General features: G+C 47.5%; 1 protein-coding gene across 4 annotated transcripts in view; it reads left to right on the top strand.

Moving 5' to 3' along the window:
- The window catches only part of Ccdc146 (coiled-coil domain containing 146), a 110,292-nt gene that overhangs the window by 57,712 nt on the left and 33,520 nt on the right, over nt 1-19,060 (top strand). For 3 of the 4 annotated variants that reach the window (XM_050139794.1, XM_050139793.1, XM_050139797.1), the window contains exons 3-4: nt 10,711-10,793; nt 12,896-13,105. In XM_050139794.1, coding sequence (XP_049995751.1) covers nt 10,711-10,793; nt 12,896-13,105 — 293 coding nt within the window. Of the gene's footprint in view, nt 1-7,166; nt 7,315-10,710; nt 10,794-12,895; nt 13,106-19,060 lie in introns of those variants that run through there. The other variant, XM_050139798.1, reaches the window with a different exon arrangement.

The following is a 19,060-nucleotide window of genomic DNA, read 5'->3' as shown; positions in this document are numbered from 1 at the left end:
CCCTTCCCAGGTCCCATTTTACGGTGTCAGTGCCAAAGACGAAGCTGCAACTTTGAGGGTTTTGTTCTTTATAAAGAGCATGCCTATGCCTAGCGGAGGGTTTTCTTCTTTTTAAAGAGCGTGCCTGTAGTTAGCCGTTAAAGGCACCATTGTCCATCCCAATCCGCCTTCCGGGAGGGGAAGTGCGGGTGCTCCAAGTTGCCTTCCAGGCCAAACTCATTGCTGTGGGTGAATCTGGGCAAAACCATCCCCCCCTCCCCCGCCCCGACATGAAGGTGGGCAGCAGAAGACCTGGATCTCCTCTGTGGTGTAAAGTCCCTCCACCCTCCCCTGAGCCCTCCCAATCTAGAGCTGATTGACAGGCAGCTGAGAGAGGAGGCGCCCAGGTTAACCTCCTGCAGAGATAGTCTGTTTTCCGTCTGGGCTCCTTCGTGTTTACAGGATAATCCCCGAGTACAGAGTCTGGGCAGGGGCTTTCATCTGAGAACAGTGAAGCGAGCGAACAGCCAGCTGTGCACATCGTCACGTGTGTGTCCGTCCTTTGGTGAGCTACGCTCTTCAACCAAGAGAGCAGCTCCCTTGCAAGGTTTTGCTGCCCACATCCCTCAAGGCCTTTGCAGGTGCACAGGACTCAGAGCGGAGGGGTCAGAGTCATGTAAATAGAATTCCTCCGGGGACGTCTTTGCTGTCGCCTGCCCCCTCCCTGCTCTTCCGTGGTCTTGTTTTTAATCTAACTCTGTCTCCCGACTTGACTTCTTGTATTCTGACCCGGCTGGCGTGGTTGTTTTTGGAGATGTGCGACCTTTTGAGTTCTTTGCTGGTAGTCATTGTTTCAGGCCATGAAGGTTTTCCAGAAGCATCTGGGTTGTCTCATTTTCTGCTTCTCTAGGCCGCTGTTCCTGCTGCCGCCAACACTGCCCCCCTCCCCAGGATCCTGGGAGGCGTGTGGGTCTTTTAAACAGCTTCTATACACTAGCAATAACGTATCCACAAGTGAAACTCAGAAGAAATTTCCATTCACAATAGATTAGAATACCTGGAAATAAATTTAATAAAAATACATGACTTGTCCAGTCCGATCCAGTTTATTATTAGAATCCCAAATAATTATTAGAATCCCAAATAATTATGGATTCACCAGGACAGTCACCAGCACTTAAAGGACGCGGCACTCATTGGCACGTGTATGCTTAGATATGCATTTAATTTTTTGCTGTGTGTTTATCTTTACATGTTTTCCATTTAACTGTGAGACCATGCATATAGCTAGACACCTAAACTATCCGATGTCCACTGTGTTTGACACCTTAATGCCTGGGAGGTCCTGTTTGTGTCTTGTGCTTCCCCCTCACATTCCTGTGGCAGGCCACCAAAGGAGCGACTAGACAGCTGGGTGAATACAGTCCAGCTCTCCTTCTGAGAGCCTTGCCAGCCGCAGAAAGGGGAAGAGAGAAGCCTGGGCAAGCCAGCCAGTTTCGTCCAGTACATCTCTGCGCTTCCTCATCCCGTTTCAGGGCAAATTACGTACTTCTGTGTCTCCCTACATTTGCCTTCTGCGACAGGGAAGATGGAGTAGAAGCAAATGGAAGAGCCAAGGTCTCCCAAGTACATTGCTGTTTTAAGAAAAACTTAAGTCAGCAATAGTTTAATCAAAATTCATGAGACGTGCGCAGTCTGAGACGCGACTGCCGTGGTGTCGGTCACGGTGGCTGATGTGTACGATCACAGGTGTGCCTGAACGTATGGGAACAGTGGAAAGGAAGAAGTAATTTTGCCTGGAAGTTTTACCTCAAAGTCACCCCAGACTGTGACTGCTGAGATTGATTTATTTACTTTGTTAGCGACTGGTTTCCTGAGACAGGGTCTCATGCAGACTCATTGGCCTTAAACTCCTGGTCTTTCTGTCTCCACCTTCCAAGTGGGCGTGTGCCTTGCCTTGGCTCCTGGGATATTTTAAGTGCTCTGAGAGTAGAAAAGAGAAGTCACAGATGAGAGAATCCAGCCCTTTGGGAACTGTACTGATTTTCTTACCGTCCTAACAGATCACATACATTCACCATCATGGAACCCTGAAGGTCATAAATCCACGTTGCGTCACAGTTGTCAAAATTGGATAGTTTCTCAGGCTGTGTTCTTTAAGGGATACTTAGGGGAGCGTCTGGCCATTCCTACTATTTGGCTCCTGACCACCTTCCTCCGTGTTCAAAATCACCAGCAATGCGGTAAAGGCCAGCCTACATTCCAAACGTTCCTTCCCTCTTCTTTCTATCTTTCTAACCTGGTCAGGAAAGATTATCTGCTTCTGAAGACTCTGGTGAGGAAATTGGGTGCCCTTGGATAATTCTCAGTACCCCTCTCCCTCAGAGTCCATGGTCTTACTCCATCTGCAGAATGGCTTGGCTCTGAAAAGTAACAAACATGCCTGTTGCAGGATTTAAGGCATAGACATCTTGGTGGGAACATTAATCTACATTAGAGATGCAGGAGGGAGGTTTAAAGGAATGGCTGTGTAGACAGAAGTTTCTGTACCACCTGGTCCCACAGCCATTCAGTCCCATAGAAACACACAGAGGCTTATACTAATTATAAACTGGTTGGCCTGTTGCTCAGGCTTATTACTAACTAGCTCTTACAACTTAAATTAACCCATAGGTCTTACCTATGTTTAGCCTTGTGGCTTGGTACCTTTTCTCATTAAGGCATCCTCATCTTGCTTCTTCTGCTTCTGGATGATGACTGCATCTGTGCCTTTTCTCTTCCCAGAATTCTCCTAGTCTGGATGCCCACCTAGACTTCCTGCCTACCTACTGGCCAATCAGCGTGTTATTAAACTAATAGGATTGACGAATCTTTACAGTGTACAAGAGCATTGTCCCACAGCATGGCAGCTGTTGGGAAATGAAGGTCCAGGACCGTAGTGCATCACGCCCATCTGTGCTCTATGCGCTGCTATACAGTTCGTGAACTGGGCAAGGGGCTGGAGATGGAAACACACAAAGACACACAGATAGAGGCACGGGTCATCCTTGAAACAGGACTGCCCCCTTATTGTGTTCAGGGAAGCTTATATAGGGATCCTTAACTGATAGCCACGCCCCAGCCAAATGCACCAGAAACCACTCCACTGCCATCAGGAACTCCTGAGGGTCTCGTGCTCAGAGCAGCTGCAAGCTGTCTCAGAGCAGAGGAAAACAAGTTGTTTACAGGAAATTCATGATGGGGGGGTTCACAGCTCCCAACACAGGACACCAAGTGGTAGAACTGGGCTGAGTCCTGAAGTCAATTAAAATAGGATTAGAACTATGTTGACTGGCAGTTTATAGAACAGACCCAAGGTAGATAAAGCCAGGAAAGTTGGTTACTGCTAATATTTCAATGAGAAGTGATGAGATTTGTGCATGGCACACTGTAGATTGTCCCTTCTGTAAAGCTATCTAGAAGAACCTAATTCAACCTAATCTGCAGAATAAGTATCCATAATACCAGATGCCATGGTTTCCTATAGAATGAGGGGCAAAGCCTGAAGAACACCAATTTTTTATTGTTTTTATTGGGCTATATATTATTCTCTGCTCCCCTTCCTTCCTCCCCCTTCTACCCTCTCCCATGATCCCCATGATCCCAATTTACTCAGGAGATCTTGTCTTTTTCTACTTCCCATGTAGATGAGATCCATGTATGTCTCTCTTAGGGTCCTCATTGTTTTCTGGGTTCTATGGAGGTGTGGGTGGCCTGTAGGCTGGTTTTTCTTTGCTTTATGTCTAAAAACCACTTATGAATGAGTGAGTACATATAATCTTTGTCTTTCTGGATCTGGGTTACCTCACTCAAAATGATGTTTTCTAGATCCATCCATCCATTTGCCCCCAAACTTCAAGATGTCATTTTTTTTCTGCTGTGTAGTACTCCACTATGTAAATCTACCACATTTTCTTTATCCATTCTTTGGCCGAGGGGCATTTAGGTTGTTTCCAGTTTCTGGCTATGACAAACAAAGCTGCTATGAACATAGTTGAGCCCATGTTCTTGTGGCACGATTGAGCATCCTTTGGATATATACGCAGAAGTGGTACTGCTGGGTCTTGAGGAAGGTTGTTTCCTAATTTTCTGAGAAATCACCATACTGATATCCAAAGGGGTTGTACTAGTTTGCTCTCCCACCAGCAATGCTGGAGTGTTCCCTTTACCCCATAACCTCTCCAGCATAAGTTGTCATTAGTGTTTTTGATCTTGGCCATTCTAATAGGTATAAGATGGAATCTCAGAGTTGCTTTGATTTGCATTTCTCTGATGGCTAACAGTGTTGAACATTTCCTTAAGTGTCTTTCAGCCATTTTAGATTCATCTGTTGAGAGTTACCTGTTTAGGTCTGTACTCAATTTTTTATTGAGTTATTTGTTCTTTTGATGACCAATTTCTTGAGTTGTCCTCTGATGTGGGGTGGGTGAAAATCAAAACAGGCAACTGTTTTGTCTTGTTAACCAAGAGCAACAACTTTTAAAGTGCTTTGTCAAGGACAAGCCCCCGACCATTGGCCATGGCCATGCCCTATTGGCCATCCCTACATCCATGTACACATTGGCAGCGCTAATTGGACTCAGTAAGTAATTATGTATGAAGAGTGTATGAATTTGAGAAAGGTATGTGGGGAGATGTAGGGGGGTTGGTGAGGCAGGGGGGGGCAGATATGGCCAAAATTCATTGTGTTTATATATGAAATTCTCAAAATAAAAATGAAAGTCTGTCTACCCCCCCCAAAAAAAAATTTCTAGACATTCCAAACACGAGGAAATTTTAAGGATCACAAGATAAAGCAACCAATGGAAGAGACACAGAAGGAGGAGTAGTGGCTAAGGATTTTAGAACTGCTATTATAAAATATTTTATTGATTGGGGCAAGGTAGAAGAAAGTCTAGGTATAACAAGGGAAGTAACAGTTTTTAAAATTCCCAGTCAAACTTGTAAAGACAAAGCTCCAGTCTCTGAATGAAGAAGTCACCGAACAGGATTAGCAAATAAGACAGAGAGGAGGAGGTGAGTGAACAGGAGATTATAGTAAGTGCTGCCCCAACCCAACCACCGAAAAGTAGAGAAGGAAAGATCTTTAACAGGCAGAAGAGTGAGCAGTCCCGGTCAGGGGACTGATATGCTGAGCAGGTGGTATGTCCAGTGTGTAGAAGGTGAGAGACTAGAGAGAGAGCAGCAGAAGAGATAAAAACAGAAGGTTTATTACGTGGGAGCGGGACACCTGCGGTGCTCGCTCTTGTTTGCTTCTGTGTGAGGACGGGAATAGATTTGTGGGTTGAGGACAATGACCATCAAATGGCTGCCATTGATCAAGCATTGACCTGTGAACAGAAATACTAAACAGTATGCGGTATCTCGGTCCATTCAGTCTTGGCCCTGCCATCTGATAAGGTCAGAACGATGCCAGTTTGCTTTCTGATGCTGTGATAAGCATCGTGACCATGAGCCCCTTGGGGACAGGACGTGTTCAGATCACCTTATAGGCTACCCTTCATCATGAAGGGAAGTCAGGGCAAGAATTTAAAGTGGGAACCCGGAGGGAGGAAAAGAAGCAGAACCCATGGAGAACTGCTTACGGGCTCATTCAGCCATCTTTCTTATACTGCAGGCCCACCTGCATAGGGGTTTGCACCACCCACTGTGGGCGATGCCTTCTATATCAGTTACTACAAGTCAGTCTGATTCTGGAAGATTCTTCAGTCGAGGTTTTCGCTTCCCAGGTACCTCTAGGTGTGTGTCAAGTTGGCAAGGACACAAGGACTACATTTCCCTGTCTTTTACACTGAACAAAGTGAGGTGTGGACTGACTGAATATCATTCCACATTGCATAGTTTAAAAGCAACTGACCTAGAGTTCAGGCCAAGGCCCGTGTGTGTGTGTGTGTGTGTGTGTGTGTGTGTGTGTGTGTGTGTGTGTATGCAGTAGTGCTGAGCCGACACGAAGGGAAAGCGGAGGTTGCTAAGGAGAGGCAGATGCCCTGGCTGATGGCTTCATGCCCAGGAAGACCTGGGAAGCACGCAACAGCACAGGGAGATAGATTGGACTTGGCCGAGGGAAAAAAAATGTGTAACTTTGAAGATGTAGGGGAAGTCAGTGAGGCGTGGTACTGGTGATAAGCCTGTCGATGCAGGAGATGAGCTCAGGCAGGTGGGGAACGGGTGGCTGACCTAACGAATGTCTAGCTGGAAATGTGGGCCAAAGGTGGGTGAAGCAGTGTGACTGAGGACGTGGGTGCATTTGGAAATCACTTCAGTGAGCCAGAGACCAGCAAGAAATGCAGAGGAGACGCAGGGACACTTTCGAGCTAGGGTGACATCAGAAGCATGCCAGACACTTCTGCAGGAAGCCACACGCTGTCGGCAAGGCCAGAACACCTTGGACACACCCACACAAACCCTGATTGTTTCCTCGTGCTGACCCCTTCCAGATGGGGCCACTTGGTACCAGATCTGACCTAGCCGTTTCTTTGCTCGGAATGCTCTAACGTCTTGAATTTTTTCCATATTAGTCCATGTCAGCCACGAGTCATGAACTCTCGTTAAACTTTCAGCGGCAGAGTAAATGTTTCCTTCGAGTCCCAGTCCCCGGCAAGGCGACTCCCACGGTCCCTCTGTGCAGTCACATTTGTGAACTGTGACCTTCTCTCTAACCTTTCGTGTGCACGCTCTCCAGCAGCTTCGCCTTGTCCTTCCCGCTGTGTCGCTTGATTCTGCATTTCTAAGACGTGACACACTCGGGTCTTGGGCCCACTTGTGCTGTGCAGTGTGAAAATACAGCTATTTTTTTTCCTCATCTGATGCTGTGGATGAATAAACCATTTTTTATCCGCGAGAACTGAGCCCAAAGTTCCCAGCTATGGAGGGAGCCCCTCAAAAGAAACAGTCTGCAGCTCTACAGAGAAGGAGTGTAAGCTTCCAGATTGTGAATTATTTACTCTGTGTGTGCACGTGTGTATGCGTGCATGTGTGTGTGCATGTGTATGTGTGCGTGTGTGTATGTGTGTGCATGCGTGTACGTCTATGTGTGTCTATGTGCACATGTGCATGTGGAGATCACGCATTGGTATCATTTGTCTTACTCAATCACCCTCCTCTTTATTTTTTGAGGTGGGGTCTTGCCTGATCCGGGACTTGCTGGTCTGGCTATGCCAGTTAGCCAGAGAGCGCCAAGGTTCTGTGTGTCTCAGCCTCCTCAGCTCTGGGACTGCAGGTGCTGCTATGTGACTTTCACGTGGAAACTGGGTCCAAACTCAAGTCTTCATACATGTGTGCCTAGAACCTTACTAGGTGAGCTATCTTCTCAGCCTGTGTGCCTAGAACCTTAGTGAGTGAGCCATCTTCTTAGCACTGACTTCCTAATTTGAAGGAAGCAAGTACATTTTTCACGCTGAGTTGTTCTCTTCTGTAAGAGGTTTGTTTTCAGTAGTGGAGATGAGGAACGTTTACGCCTCCCGGGACTCCTGCGACTTGACTTTGGATTTATGTAGAAACTACAAAGACAGTTGGATGTTTTGTCCACTGAGCTTTCTTGAATTCTCAAGTTACCAAGGGCCGTAGGAGAGACAGAGATGGCTAAGACACAAACCTCGCTAGCCTTCCTGCTTTGTCTGTGGCCATAAGCCTGCCAATGCGCAGCCGTGGCCCACCCACTGCTGGGCTTCCAAGAGTTTGCTGCCGAGGGTGGCACCATGCTCAGAGCAGACACCGAGCTATAACCCAGCTGTCTCCTCTCAGATCTGACCCACCACGCTCCTGTTTGAAATTCTGAGTCCCACTGCTTACAGCAATCACAGCTAACATATTTTAATAGCCTTTAATTATTAAAAATGTACTTGTGCATTCCAAGAAAGAAAAGAAAGAAGGGAGGAAGGAGAGAGAAGGTACAGACAGACAGACAGAGAATGAATATGGGAAAACAGAGACAAAAATAGAAAGTGGTATATACTTACAGCCCAGAGAATATTTCAGCATCTCGGTTTGGATCTTCTGGGTCTCTATCCCACCCTCAAATGTAAAATCAGATCCTGTACAACATGAAGAACTTACTTTTGGCTAAGATGTCCTGACTTCACTTTGTGTGTCCACCCCACTCCCCAACACACACACACACACACACACACACACACACACACCAGGTCTGAAATTGGACATTGGACATTTTCTTGACATTTACTGGCTTCTTTTAGTGGGAAATAATATTAGGGAGTGCGTTATGGATGTTAGGAAATACTTGTTATTAATGTGGCATTGAAAGTAGACCCTGTTAATGGACAAAATTGGTATTTAAAAAATAATAGTAATGAATTTATACTTGAGCTTTAATTAAACTGTACTAGTTTTTTGGTTTTTTCCAGTTGCAAATCTTCCTTTCTTATTGGAAATCTTGAATTTATACTTGTATTTCTGTTTTGTCGAGTCAGAACACACAGAGCATAAAATGCAGCCCAGTCAACTTTAGTGTGTGCGCCGGTTGGGTTATCAACATGTTCTAATCTTAGAATATTTCCGCGATACCTCTTTCTTCTTACACTGCTCCTCCTGGCTGTGGTATCTACACAGCCACTAACCCTGCTTTGTTTGAAAAGTTTTGCCTGTGCAGGACAAACGCAAAATGTGGCCTTTGCGTCTGGTCTTCTCACAGTTTTCATGGGTGCAGACTCTTCCTCGCTGGAACAGGTTTCGGGACCCTTTCCTCTTTAAACTGTAGACTGATAATGCCACCCAGTATAAACGTTCATTTTGTTTTTCCATTCATTTGTCAATTGATGGATTAAGTGTTTTTTCAAATCTTTTTAAATTTCGTATGTATGAGTATTTGCCTGCGTGTTTATGTGTGTACCACAAGTGTGCAATGCCCACGGAGGCCAGAAAAGAATGTTTGGTTTCCAGGAACTGGGGTCACAGCTTATTGTGTGTGGTGCTGGAGGTGCTGGGATCTGAAGCTGAGTCCTCTTGCAAGAGCAGTGTTTTCAACCACTAAGACATCTCCCCAGCCACTAAACTGCTTCTTCTAAAACTGCCATGGATGCAGCTGTAAACACTGTTCATGTTATCACAGAAGCCCGTATTTTCAGTGTGCCAGGGCACACTTCGACTCTTTCCTGTGCTCCTGGGACCCTCTTCCTCCTCTGGGTTGCTGTGTCCAGTCCTGATGTAGGAGTGTGCGCCCAGATTTACTGCATCTTATTATGCCGTGTTCAATGGACAACTGGGAGGCCTGCGCTTGTCTGAAAGGAGATGGAGGAGCAGTGGATCTGAGGGAGATGGGAGGATGGAGAAAGGAGGTGTGGTCAGACTGGATTGTATGAGAGAATCACCAAAAGAAAGAGAAAGGACGAAGGAAAGGAAAGGAAGGAAGAAAGGAAGAAGGAAGGAAGGAAGAAGGAAGAGGGGGAAGGAGGAGGGAAGACCTATCTGCAGACATAGGAGAGAAGGTAAAAGTCAAGAGATGTTGAAATAAGAAGCAGCGGGGCTGCGTCCCCAACACCCCGCCCGCTTGGCTAGCTTATGCCCGAAATAACAACACACAAACTGTGTTCATTTAAGAACTGCTTGGCCCATGAACTCTAGCCCTTACAGGCTAACTCTCGCACCTGGACTAGCCCATTTCTAATGATGTGTGTAAGCACCCCACGGTGCGCTTACTGGGAAGATTCTAGCCTCCTTCCATCCTGGGTTGGAGCTGCCTGGGAGAGCAGAGCCTGGTGTCTCTGCTCCAGAGAGCAGAGCTGTCAAGTCTCTCTTGGAGCGGTGAGCATGGCGTCTCTGCTCCAGAGAGCAGAGCTGTTGGGTCTGTCCGGGAGCAGAGCAGAGTCTGACCTCACTTCCTCTTCCTCCTGTTTTCTCCTCCCACCTATCTTTTAACCTATCAGGGCCAGCCAAGCAGTTTCTTTATTGCTCAACCAATGAAATCAACAGATTGATATGACACTCCCACATCAAAGAGACTTATGTGTGTTCACAGAAATTGTAAGAGAAGTTATGCTGTTGGCTTTAACAAGATAGTTCAATGGGATCTCAACATGAAAACACAAGTGAACACATTTCCATTTTTTATACTTTTTTATTGCACGTGTATGTATTTGTATACATGCATATTTAGACATTTAAGAACAGCTTGCAGGAAAAAAGAAACAATACCTCATTATATAAATAGTAAACTTTGCCTTCAGAGACATTAGGCAAGGGGTGTGACCTTGGATTATTTTTTAAACTGGAGTGCAGAAGTTTAACTGCCTGACGGTTTTAACTAAAACCTTGGAGGGGCTCTTTGGCCAAGCTTTGGTTTCGGATGGAGCAGCCCCGGCCCTCAGGGCATCTCTGAGAAGGAGTGACCGATCCGTGGCCCTTGCTCCAAAGACGCACCTGCGATCTCTCAACTTACAAGCTACTGTTCTGGAAGTCCACACAACTCAGAATGTTTAACCTAGAAAAATCTTTTTAAAACGAGAAGACATTTAATTCTTTGAGTTTCTGGATGAAGAAATTATAGCCTAGAGAGGTTTAGAGACTCGTCCAAGAGGAAAGAGCTTAGCGAGAGGCAGGCTAGGGCATTCTGAAGTGCTACCATGCCGCACATGTAACCGTTCCAATGCTCAGCTGGAGACCACGTGAGACCCTTTTATCTCCTCCACAGGCGTACGGGCAATGATGGCTAACACTAACCTATGTTCTCTTCACTAGCTGCATTCTATGGGAAAACTTCCCGGGACCAGAATGGCAGAGTTGAAAGCCAAGTACACGGTGCTCCATGACATGGTGGTGAGGTAAGCTGTTTGCCGGCGCGGAGGTGCCTTCTGTCACCTCTGTTCTTACTCACGACGAATGGGACTTGTCCTCATTCTTGTTTCCTCTAAATGTGGAGCCTTTAGGCACGGGCAGAGTTGAAGTGGGTTTAGAAATTGCGGAGAAGACACCGTGAGTGAGCAGGGAGGTGAGGCTGAAAAAGGAAGAACGCCGATGGGTGGCGTCCGTGGGCTGCGCTGCCGGCAACCGAAGCCCCAGTCCCGTGGATTTTCTGACCGAGTAGTTAGAACAGTCTTAGCTCTGCCACCAAGAAGCGACAAAACAAGGCTATTTGCCCGCTCGGAAAATAGCTCTTGAGCACCGGATGACAGGCATGTAGGCAGAACGAGGAGGGCTCTGGCAGAGAGACCTTTCTGCATGGTGACTAGCTATTGAAAACTCTCGTTCAGACCTGCAGATTCTCCGACAGCTCAGATTTAGACCTGCTAAGACGCCCACCCCGACTCCTCACCGCTTCCTCCTACCCCAGCCCACTCTGCAGCTAAGTCCTGGGCAGCAGACTAGGTGTCCACAGGAGTCAGCAGCTCTGCCCAGAGCCCGTCTGCCCCTGGGAGTTGAAGCTCTCCGAGGACCCCTTATCTATTCATAGGAGTGTGGGGCTAAAACTATGCGGTGTTGCTTGTGATGGAGCTGCTTCCGTCCTGCTGACCCCACACTTCCTTCTCTACCCACCGCAAAGTCCACCACTCTGTCGCAGACCCACGGGGAGAGCCCAGTGGAGCGCGTCCATCCTCCCGCTGCTGAGGCTGCAGGCAGGCAGACGTGGGTTTTCCACAGAGAGTAGATCAGAAGCTGAACTTTCTCCTACTGGCACTGTCCATCAAGGGCATTTGTGTGAATCGCCACTCAGGTTCTGACTTGGCTAACTGCCGAGCTGCCTCCTTTCTGTGTGAGCCTGGCGGCCTGATCCACGGCGGCCTGATCCAGCTTGGGCAGTTGGCGCCGGATAGCGGGGAGTCTGTTCACGTACAAGAACACTGAGCGTAAGGGAGAAACTCCCGTTTCCGCTCCTGGCAATTGGAGGTGTGCTCATAGGCCCTGCTCGGCTTGTTCCCTGGCGCCTACCATAGTTCCTGGAACGGATCATGTTCCAGTAATTGTGTGGCCGGGTGCCACTCAACACAGGACACAGGAAAGCCTGGGAAAGTAGGGGAGCCAGCCGCCTCCGCTGAGATAGGCTCGATCAGTTCTGGGACATCCCTGCAAATGAGCTGAAACCAGAGGTTTCTCTTGGTCAGGAAATCCGGTGGAGCACACAGGGAGTTTTGCCTTTAAAACAGAAAATAGCAAAGGCCTGCCTCTGATTTCAGGGCGGGGGTCACTGGTGCGAGCGTATCTGGGACAGATCAGTCACTTCTAAGAGACATTTGGAGCTGATACAAGCTCGCAGCATGCATGAGTTCTAGAATATTCTTGGGAATATATCAAGTACAACTTCTCTGTCTATCCAGTTCTGCCTGTAGCGGATGCTCGGCCCCTTCACTGAACAGGGGCAAGGCCACAGGATACAACCCGAGTTGTAGGAATCCTCTTTTCTGTGGTGGTCAAACCTATTTCTAGCCAGGCATCAAGGCAGCGTTAAAACTAATTAATATGTCCACAATTCTATAGGAGGATTTTCATGATCTCCCAGTGGCGGCCATTAGAGGAAAGGTTAATGTCTTAGTTCAGTAAAGGGGGAAAGATCTTGGCACAGTCACGGTTAGAAAACTAAAGGCACCAAGAAAAATGGGTTACTCAGGCAGCGGAGGGGCCTGCTTGCTTCTTAATTTCCTCTTCCTTGGGAGTCCTGGTCTTTCTTCAAGATCAGGGGAATGCTCTGCTCTGTTGGAATTACATGCTGTCTCCCTTGTCCCCACTCTCTGGATCTAGACAATGCCCATAGAAGTCCTTATGACCAAGCACTGCGGTTGAGGTTGACTGTGTACACCCGTCTTCCTGCTGGAGGGTGGGCAGCTCGGGCTAGAAGGTGAACCTCGTTCTCGGTGAGCGCAGGAATCAGGAAGGGTCCTGAGGATGGGTGGGCACTTCCTCACTGTTGGTGTCCTTCCCTTTAACCCAGCACCCAGCAGTCGGAGGTGCAGCTGCTGGAGAACGCCAAACTCTTCACGGAACAGATCCAGCAGCAGCTCGTCCGCCTGCAGCAAGCCGAAGACTTCCCCAACGCCTTCTCCACTGAGGTTTGCAAGCTGCGGGAGCAGCTGCTCAAGTACCAGAACGAATACAGTGCGGCGCAAGAGAGGGAGTTCCACACCCAGTACAGACTCAACAGGTGAGACCAGGCCCGAGACGGCCGGGGATGCTGCGGGCCGACTGTGTGAGTCCTACAGCGGTGCAGGCTGACTGTGTGAGCCCCATGGTGGCTGTGTGAGTCCCACGGTGGTGCAGGCTGACTGTGTGAGCACCATGGTGCTGCAAGCTGATTGTGTGAGTCCCAGGGAGGTGCAGGCTGACTGTGTGAGTCTGACAATGGTGCAGGCTGACTGTGTGAGTCCCACAGTGCTACAGGCTGACTGTGTGAGTCTCACAGTGGTGCAGGCCGACTGTGAGTTCCATGGAGGTGCAGGTGCAGGCTGACTGTGTGAGTCCCACGGTGGTGCAGGCTGACTGTGTGAGTCCCACGGTGGTGCAGGCTTACTGTGTAGGTCCCACAGTGGTGCGGGCTGACTGTGTGAGTCTCACGGAGATGCAGGCTGACTATGTGAGTCCCACAGTGGTGCGGGCTGACTGTGTGAGCCCCACAGTGGTGCGGGCTGACTGTGTGAGTCCCACAGTGGTGCAGGCCGACTGTGTGAGTCCCACGGTGGTGCGGGCCGACTGTGTAGGTCCCACAGTGGTGCGGGCTGACTGTGTGAGTCTCACGGGGATGCAGGCTGACTGTGTGAGTCCCACAGTGCTGCAGGTTAGCTAGGTGAGTTCCCGCATGTTGGCGGCTGGCTGTTTCCACATAAGCAGTTAAGTTGGGAAGGTGTTCGGGAACACGGAGCTTGAACTAGCAACTACAAGCCCGGCTATCTTTCCCCTTGACTCCCTGCTCTGAAAGATCACACAAGTGCTTGGAAAGTAACCCCGGTAACAGAAATTCCTGCCATGTTTTCTGGGTGTCAAGAACTCCCGAGCTTTGGAAGCTGCTTTCAAAAGACACACTACACAGAGCAAGGACTTGGCTGCCTCCTGCTCACCTGTCCTTCCTTCCCCCTTTCTCTCTGGCTGTGGTTGCGGACAGCACCCCATCGTGTTGCCTGCCACCCGGGTCACATCTTTCTTTCTTTCCTTGAGCACACCAGGAGCAGAACCATGTATTCAGCCTTTGTCCCCTCTTACGAAGGAAAACGTTGCAAAGATTCTTTCTCTTATTGAGGAGTCACTTAGTGAACCAAAGCACGAGGTCCCGGCAGAAGGGAGCACCGGTTCCCTGTCTCTCCTGTCCCTGCCGGGGTTCAGCATGCCCTGCCGTGTCTGGGACTGCCTGTGACTGCGGTTTTGAGTTGTGTGCTGCGCCTGGGTACTGCGAAAAGCCAAACCTGCTCTCCTAGTCTCTGCTACCATTTAAGGCGGCAGAGCTTCGGCGTCTTTTAGCAGTGTGTAGAATTCAGACAGCGCAAACGTGATTCAGTCCTGCCCAGAGACGGCAAATGCCGGACCGGCCTCCGGAAAATTGTGCCTTCCCTGGGTCTTGAGGTCTCCCCTTGTTGCTTGTATTTTTCGGCTGAGGGATGGATAATGAGGCAGTTTGATGAAGAGAATTCTATTCAGAGAGAAGAAAAATTAGGCGGCTTTTTCCGTGTGTCTTTCAGCCTAAACTTGTCTCAGACTCTCCGGAGAGAGCTATAAAAAGGAAGAAAGCCCACTTATTTCTGTAAGCACTTGCTCTTTCAGCTGAAAACAATAGCGGAATTAAGACAATTGGTGGCTGTTCATTAGTGTTGCAAATAGGAATTCGTGACATTTTGTGAAAGGGTACGAAGCATATAAGTCAGCTGATTTTTAGATTGTTTAAAGTTTCCAAGTATTCCTGCCAAGAAAAGATGGGGGGGGGGGGCTCTTGCCTTTTAGGTGTAACAGGCGCATTGTTCACTGGGCTCCCCAGGACAGGGAAGGGACGGTATGTGGTGACTTCCAGTGAATGAGAACAGTCAAAGCCCGTGACACTTCACACTGGCAGGCCCTCTGTATCCTCAAATATCAACAGTTCGGGAAATAATACATTCGTTTCTATTAAAATTAATTTTTCTATCCAAGGGATTCCAGGAAGGAGTGGTGGGTTTCACACTTCATTGCCTTTGCGCATCTGATACTACATGGTCCAGAGATAAGTGCTCAATACTCCCAGGGGGATAAGCGGGCATTTCCATCCACAGATAAAAATAAACGAAGTCAATGAGAGAAAACTATTCATCCAAATATACAGACGATATTTGTCAGTACTGCCCAGTAATCTCTCATTGTATCCAGTGCCTAAATAGAAGCCCAACTGCCAACACCCTGCACCCCAGCGCCTTCAGGAACTTCTGAATCACCGCTGCCTGGGAAGAGCAGCACCAAGTCACTTTATCGTGGCTGGTCTCCTGTTTGCCACTGCTACTGCCCTAGCTGACTCTTCCCCCTCCTCACAGAGACCTGGCCCTGCCTCTGCCTCTCAGGAGACTGAACTAAACTAAAGCATGTGCCGCCGTGCCCAGTAACTGCTGTTTCACACCAGATAAGATTTTAATAGATGCTTATGGTTGATAAATTATTTGATTAGTTAAAACTAAATCTGCGTTATAGTTTCAGTTTAGGGCTTGTAATCACTGATGATCTCTTGATAAATACACACTTTAGGAAGAAAATGCGGGATGTGTTTAAGCAACTAAGGTAAATATAGATTAAATAATGAAGTAGTTCCATACATACGCAGGGAACTTATTTTGTAACCAAGGGAGTTATTATTTTTCAGAAAGCTTTCTCTGATAAAGGCTTTTCAGTATTTTCTTCACTGCTTGCCTTTCGTGGTTTCCCTGTTTTCCACCAAGTAATAAAAATTTGGGCAGCAAGTACACTGTGTCTCTTGGGCCAACTGATGTGTTCTGACAGGCCTTGGTCAGCCGAGGAAGCAAGGCCATGGTTAGTCATGGTATGGACACGGGGAGCGGCAACACGAGCTGGGCACATGCAGCAATGTCTTTGTCGGCTCTCCAGGACTGGTTCTTCTAATCCTTGTTGCTGCCCACGTAGGCTTTTTACACATTTTCTGTTCTTGGTCCAGTAAAGACATCAAAGTAGAAGCTCAGGAACAAACCCATCAATAGGAATGTGATACAGGAATGGGGGAGTATCTTCCAGAGTGCTTGAGCCTCTCGGGTCTTAGCTGGGCTCAGCTCAGAAGTCAGGGGACCAGGGTTCACAGCCCCCATGGACTTCAGTGAGTCGGCAGCCCGTAGGGTCTTGTCTCACAATCCGAGGATTAAATTCATAGGTCACAGGTGGGAATTTAGAGGGGCAGAGCAGAACTCGTGTGTAGCAGAGGTCCCAGGAAAGAAGAGTCCATTGAACTGCCAATGGGAGGCTTTGTAAAGGATTTATAGAGACCTGGGGTGAGCTATGTCTGTGATCTGCCTGAAGCCATGTGACTGTGATCCCCACTGCCACCTATGGCTATGGGCAGGGAAGCTTTGTTTGTATCCATGATTGCAGACTCATAACTGAAAATGGAAGAATTGAGGTATCTGTGCCAACCTCTCCCTCTTCCCACCCAAAAGGAAAAAAAAAAGCGTCTAGGCATTAAGCTATTTGAAGAGAGTCCCTAAAAGTTGTGATGAAGACACAGCACTTCACAGTTGGTGGCTTCTGTTGGAGGTGGGGGGGGACACCTCGGTTTCTTTAAGGGACTGGCTACCGGGAGCGTGAGTGTGCTCCAGTGAATTCATGGGGCAACACAGCTAACACTTGGTCTTTCTTTTCCTTTTTTTCTTTTTTTTTTCTTTTCTTTTCTTTTTTTCTGCCTTGGGAGAGCACAAAGGTGGGAGGTGAACCTGAGAGGACTGGGAAGTGAGTGTCATCAAAGTACGCTGGATGAAATTCCCAAATAATAAAAATATTATGTTGGGAAAAAAAATAAAAATAAAAGCACCTTATACCATCCAAAACAGCAAAAGCATTTGGTCTCAAAGTTAGTCTTAGCCCTAGCTGCGTGCTAGACTGATCCAAGGACTCCCTCAAGATCACACCATCTATGTGTGAACACCCCAAGGCCTGGCCTTCCTCATCACCCACTGCGGCTTTGGAAAGTCTACACAGTGAGAAGGCTATGGAACCAGGTCAGAAACCTGCCTTCTCATAGCTCCTGTCAGCTCGTGCCTACCCTTCCTTGGCGGGTGATGCCCCTTGTATGCGGAGGCTGCTCACTCGTTCCCCGACTGCTCAGACCCAAATACTCACACAGAAACTAAACACTGTTTGGTCAACAGCTTAGGCTGTTGCAGCTGCATGGCATCTCCTTGACTCCACCCACTCTCTCTATATCCCTCTTCCAGCCTGGCTATATTCCGCCCTGCCAGAGATTGACGCGGCCTCTTTATGAACCAATGGCGATAGAACACATTCCCAGCACACAGAGGGGAACCCTCATCAGCCCCTCACTCACTGCCTGTGGTTTCTGCTAGGACATTGGTCCTACAGAGCTTTGCTGCTGAAGCCTCCTTCAGTGGGAGCCTAGAGAAAGAGCAGGCTGAGATTTGGATGTGAGTGTAAAAGGCTGAGTTACTACATACCATAAAAGCATTCATTACCCTACCAAAGATGTCTTGTCCCACTAACACCATGCAAAAACGAACATTTAAAAGGAGAAAAACAGACGAAATATATTTTTTTCAACACTGTGACATTATTTATAAATGTGGAAAAAAGGAAGTCACCTGAGTTTTTGAAAAATGGTAGTCTTTTGGCAGATTGTGTTGCAGAGGTGCCCGGCATCAAAAGGCTCTGGTGTCCCAGCGAATGTTATAACTGTGACCGGACTTGGGAAAGAGTTTTTACCTCCAATCCTCCATTTGTTCAACACGTAGAACACCATCATAGCAAGACCGTGGGTGTAGAAATGTGTGTAAAGATTCCTGCACATGGTAGGCCCAGTGTGTGAAAATAATATTCAGAGTTACTTTACTGTGTTATCCACCCCCAGTAGATAATCTGGAAAATAATTACTCATTAGTTGTGGGATCTGCTTAACAACTAGGAAAACATAGTAATCTAGATAAAAATAAACCAAGTCATGCCTTATAGTTAATATAATTTTACTAAGGTTGTTTGGAACAGTGAAGCAACCATCCATGGTATGAGGCATTAAGGTATCTCTGAGAATAGAAGCCTATATCTTTTAAACAAAATAAAAGTCCATGGTTCTTAATGGGGGAATTCCATATTGTAAGTACAATTAGCTTTCACAGTCCTAGAAAAAAATTAACTCTGTGTTTGTTCAAAGAAAATGCCATTTTAAATTTATCTAAAAAGACCACAAGCCTTTATCTTAAATTACGTCACCATTGTTGCCTTTATTAGCAACAGCCCGCAGCGCGTGACCGCCCCCTGGTGGCCACACGCCCAAGGTGTAGTTGCAAGGTAGGGAGAGGAAACTCTAGGAGCCAAGCCATCCCTACAGAAAACCGAAAAATTCAGCTTGAATCTGTGCTCAGAACAACTGATTTATATTAGGTTCAGTGTGACATGCCTTGCGAAACTATCACTAATCTATATCATTGCAAATGAAATCTCCTAAAAAGAAACCCTGAGGCACAGATGTGTGCCTCCTTCATCTACCGGTAGGATCTGCTGGATGCAGTGGTCATCATTCTCCATCACCCCCAAACCTCAGCAGATAGTTAAGCCTTCTGTGTTTTAAAGTTCGTGCTGTGCAAAGTTGGAAAATCTTGAGGCAAAGAAACTTGATCATTAATTGCAGAAAAATAAAAGAATCTGCAAAATAGAGCTCAAAATGTGGTTGTTGAGAGAAGGAAGTGAGCGGGTGGCGGTATCAGACCTGCATTAGCTTGGGCTAACCCTAATTGGAGCAATTTCCAAAACCAAACTTTCGTGCCTTGTCATCTCACCCCGACACTTTCACTGAAACACAGACACTGTCGTCTTCTGTGTCATTCTTATCGACAGGACAAGCACCTCCTTGTTCCCGTGTGCCACCTGTACTCGCTAATGTCTTTATTGCCTTGCTTTGTTAATCTCTAGATGGGTC

Source organism: Alexandromys fortis, unplaced genomic scaffold, assembly GCF_014885135.2.
Source record: "Alexandromys fortis isolate MF-2015 unplaced genomic scaffold, M_Fortis_MF-2015_v1.1 scaffold_38, whole genome shotgun sequence".
Lineage (NCBI taxonomy): Eukaryota > Metazoa > Chordata > Mammalia > Rodentia > Cricetidae > Alexandromys > Alexandromys fortis.
Note: the sequence above shows the minus strand (reverse complement) of the source record. Positions and strands in the feature narration are given on the sequence as shown.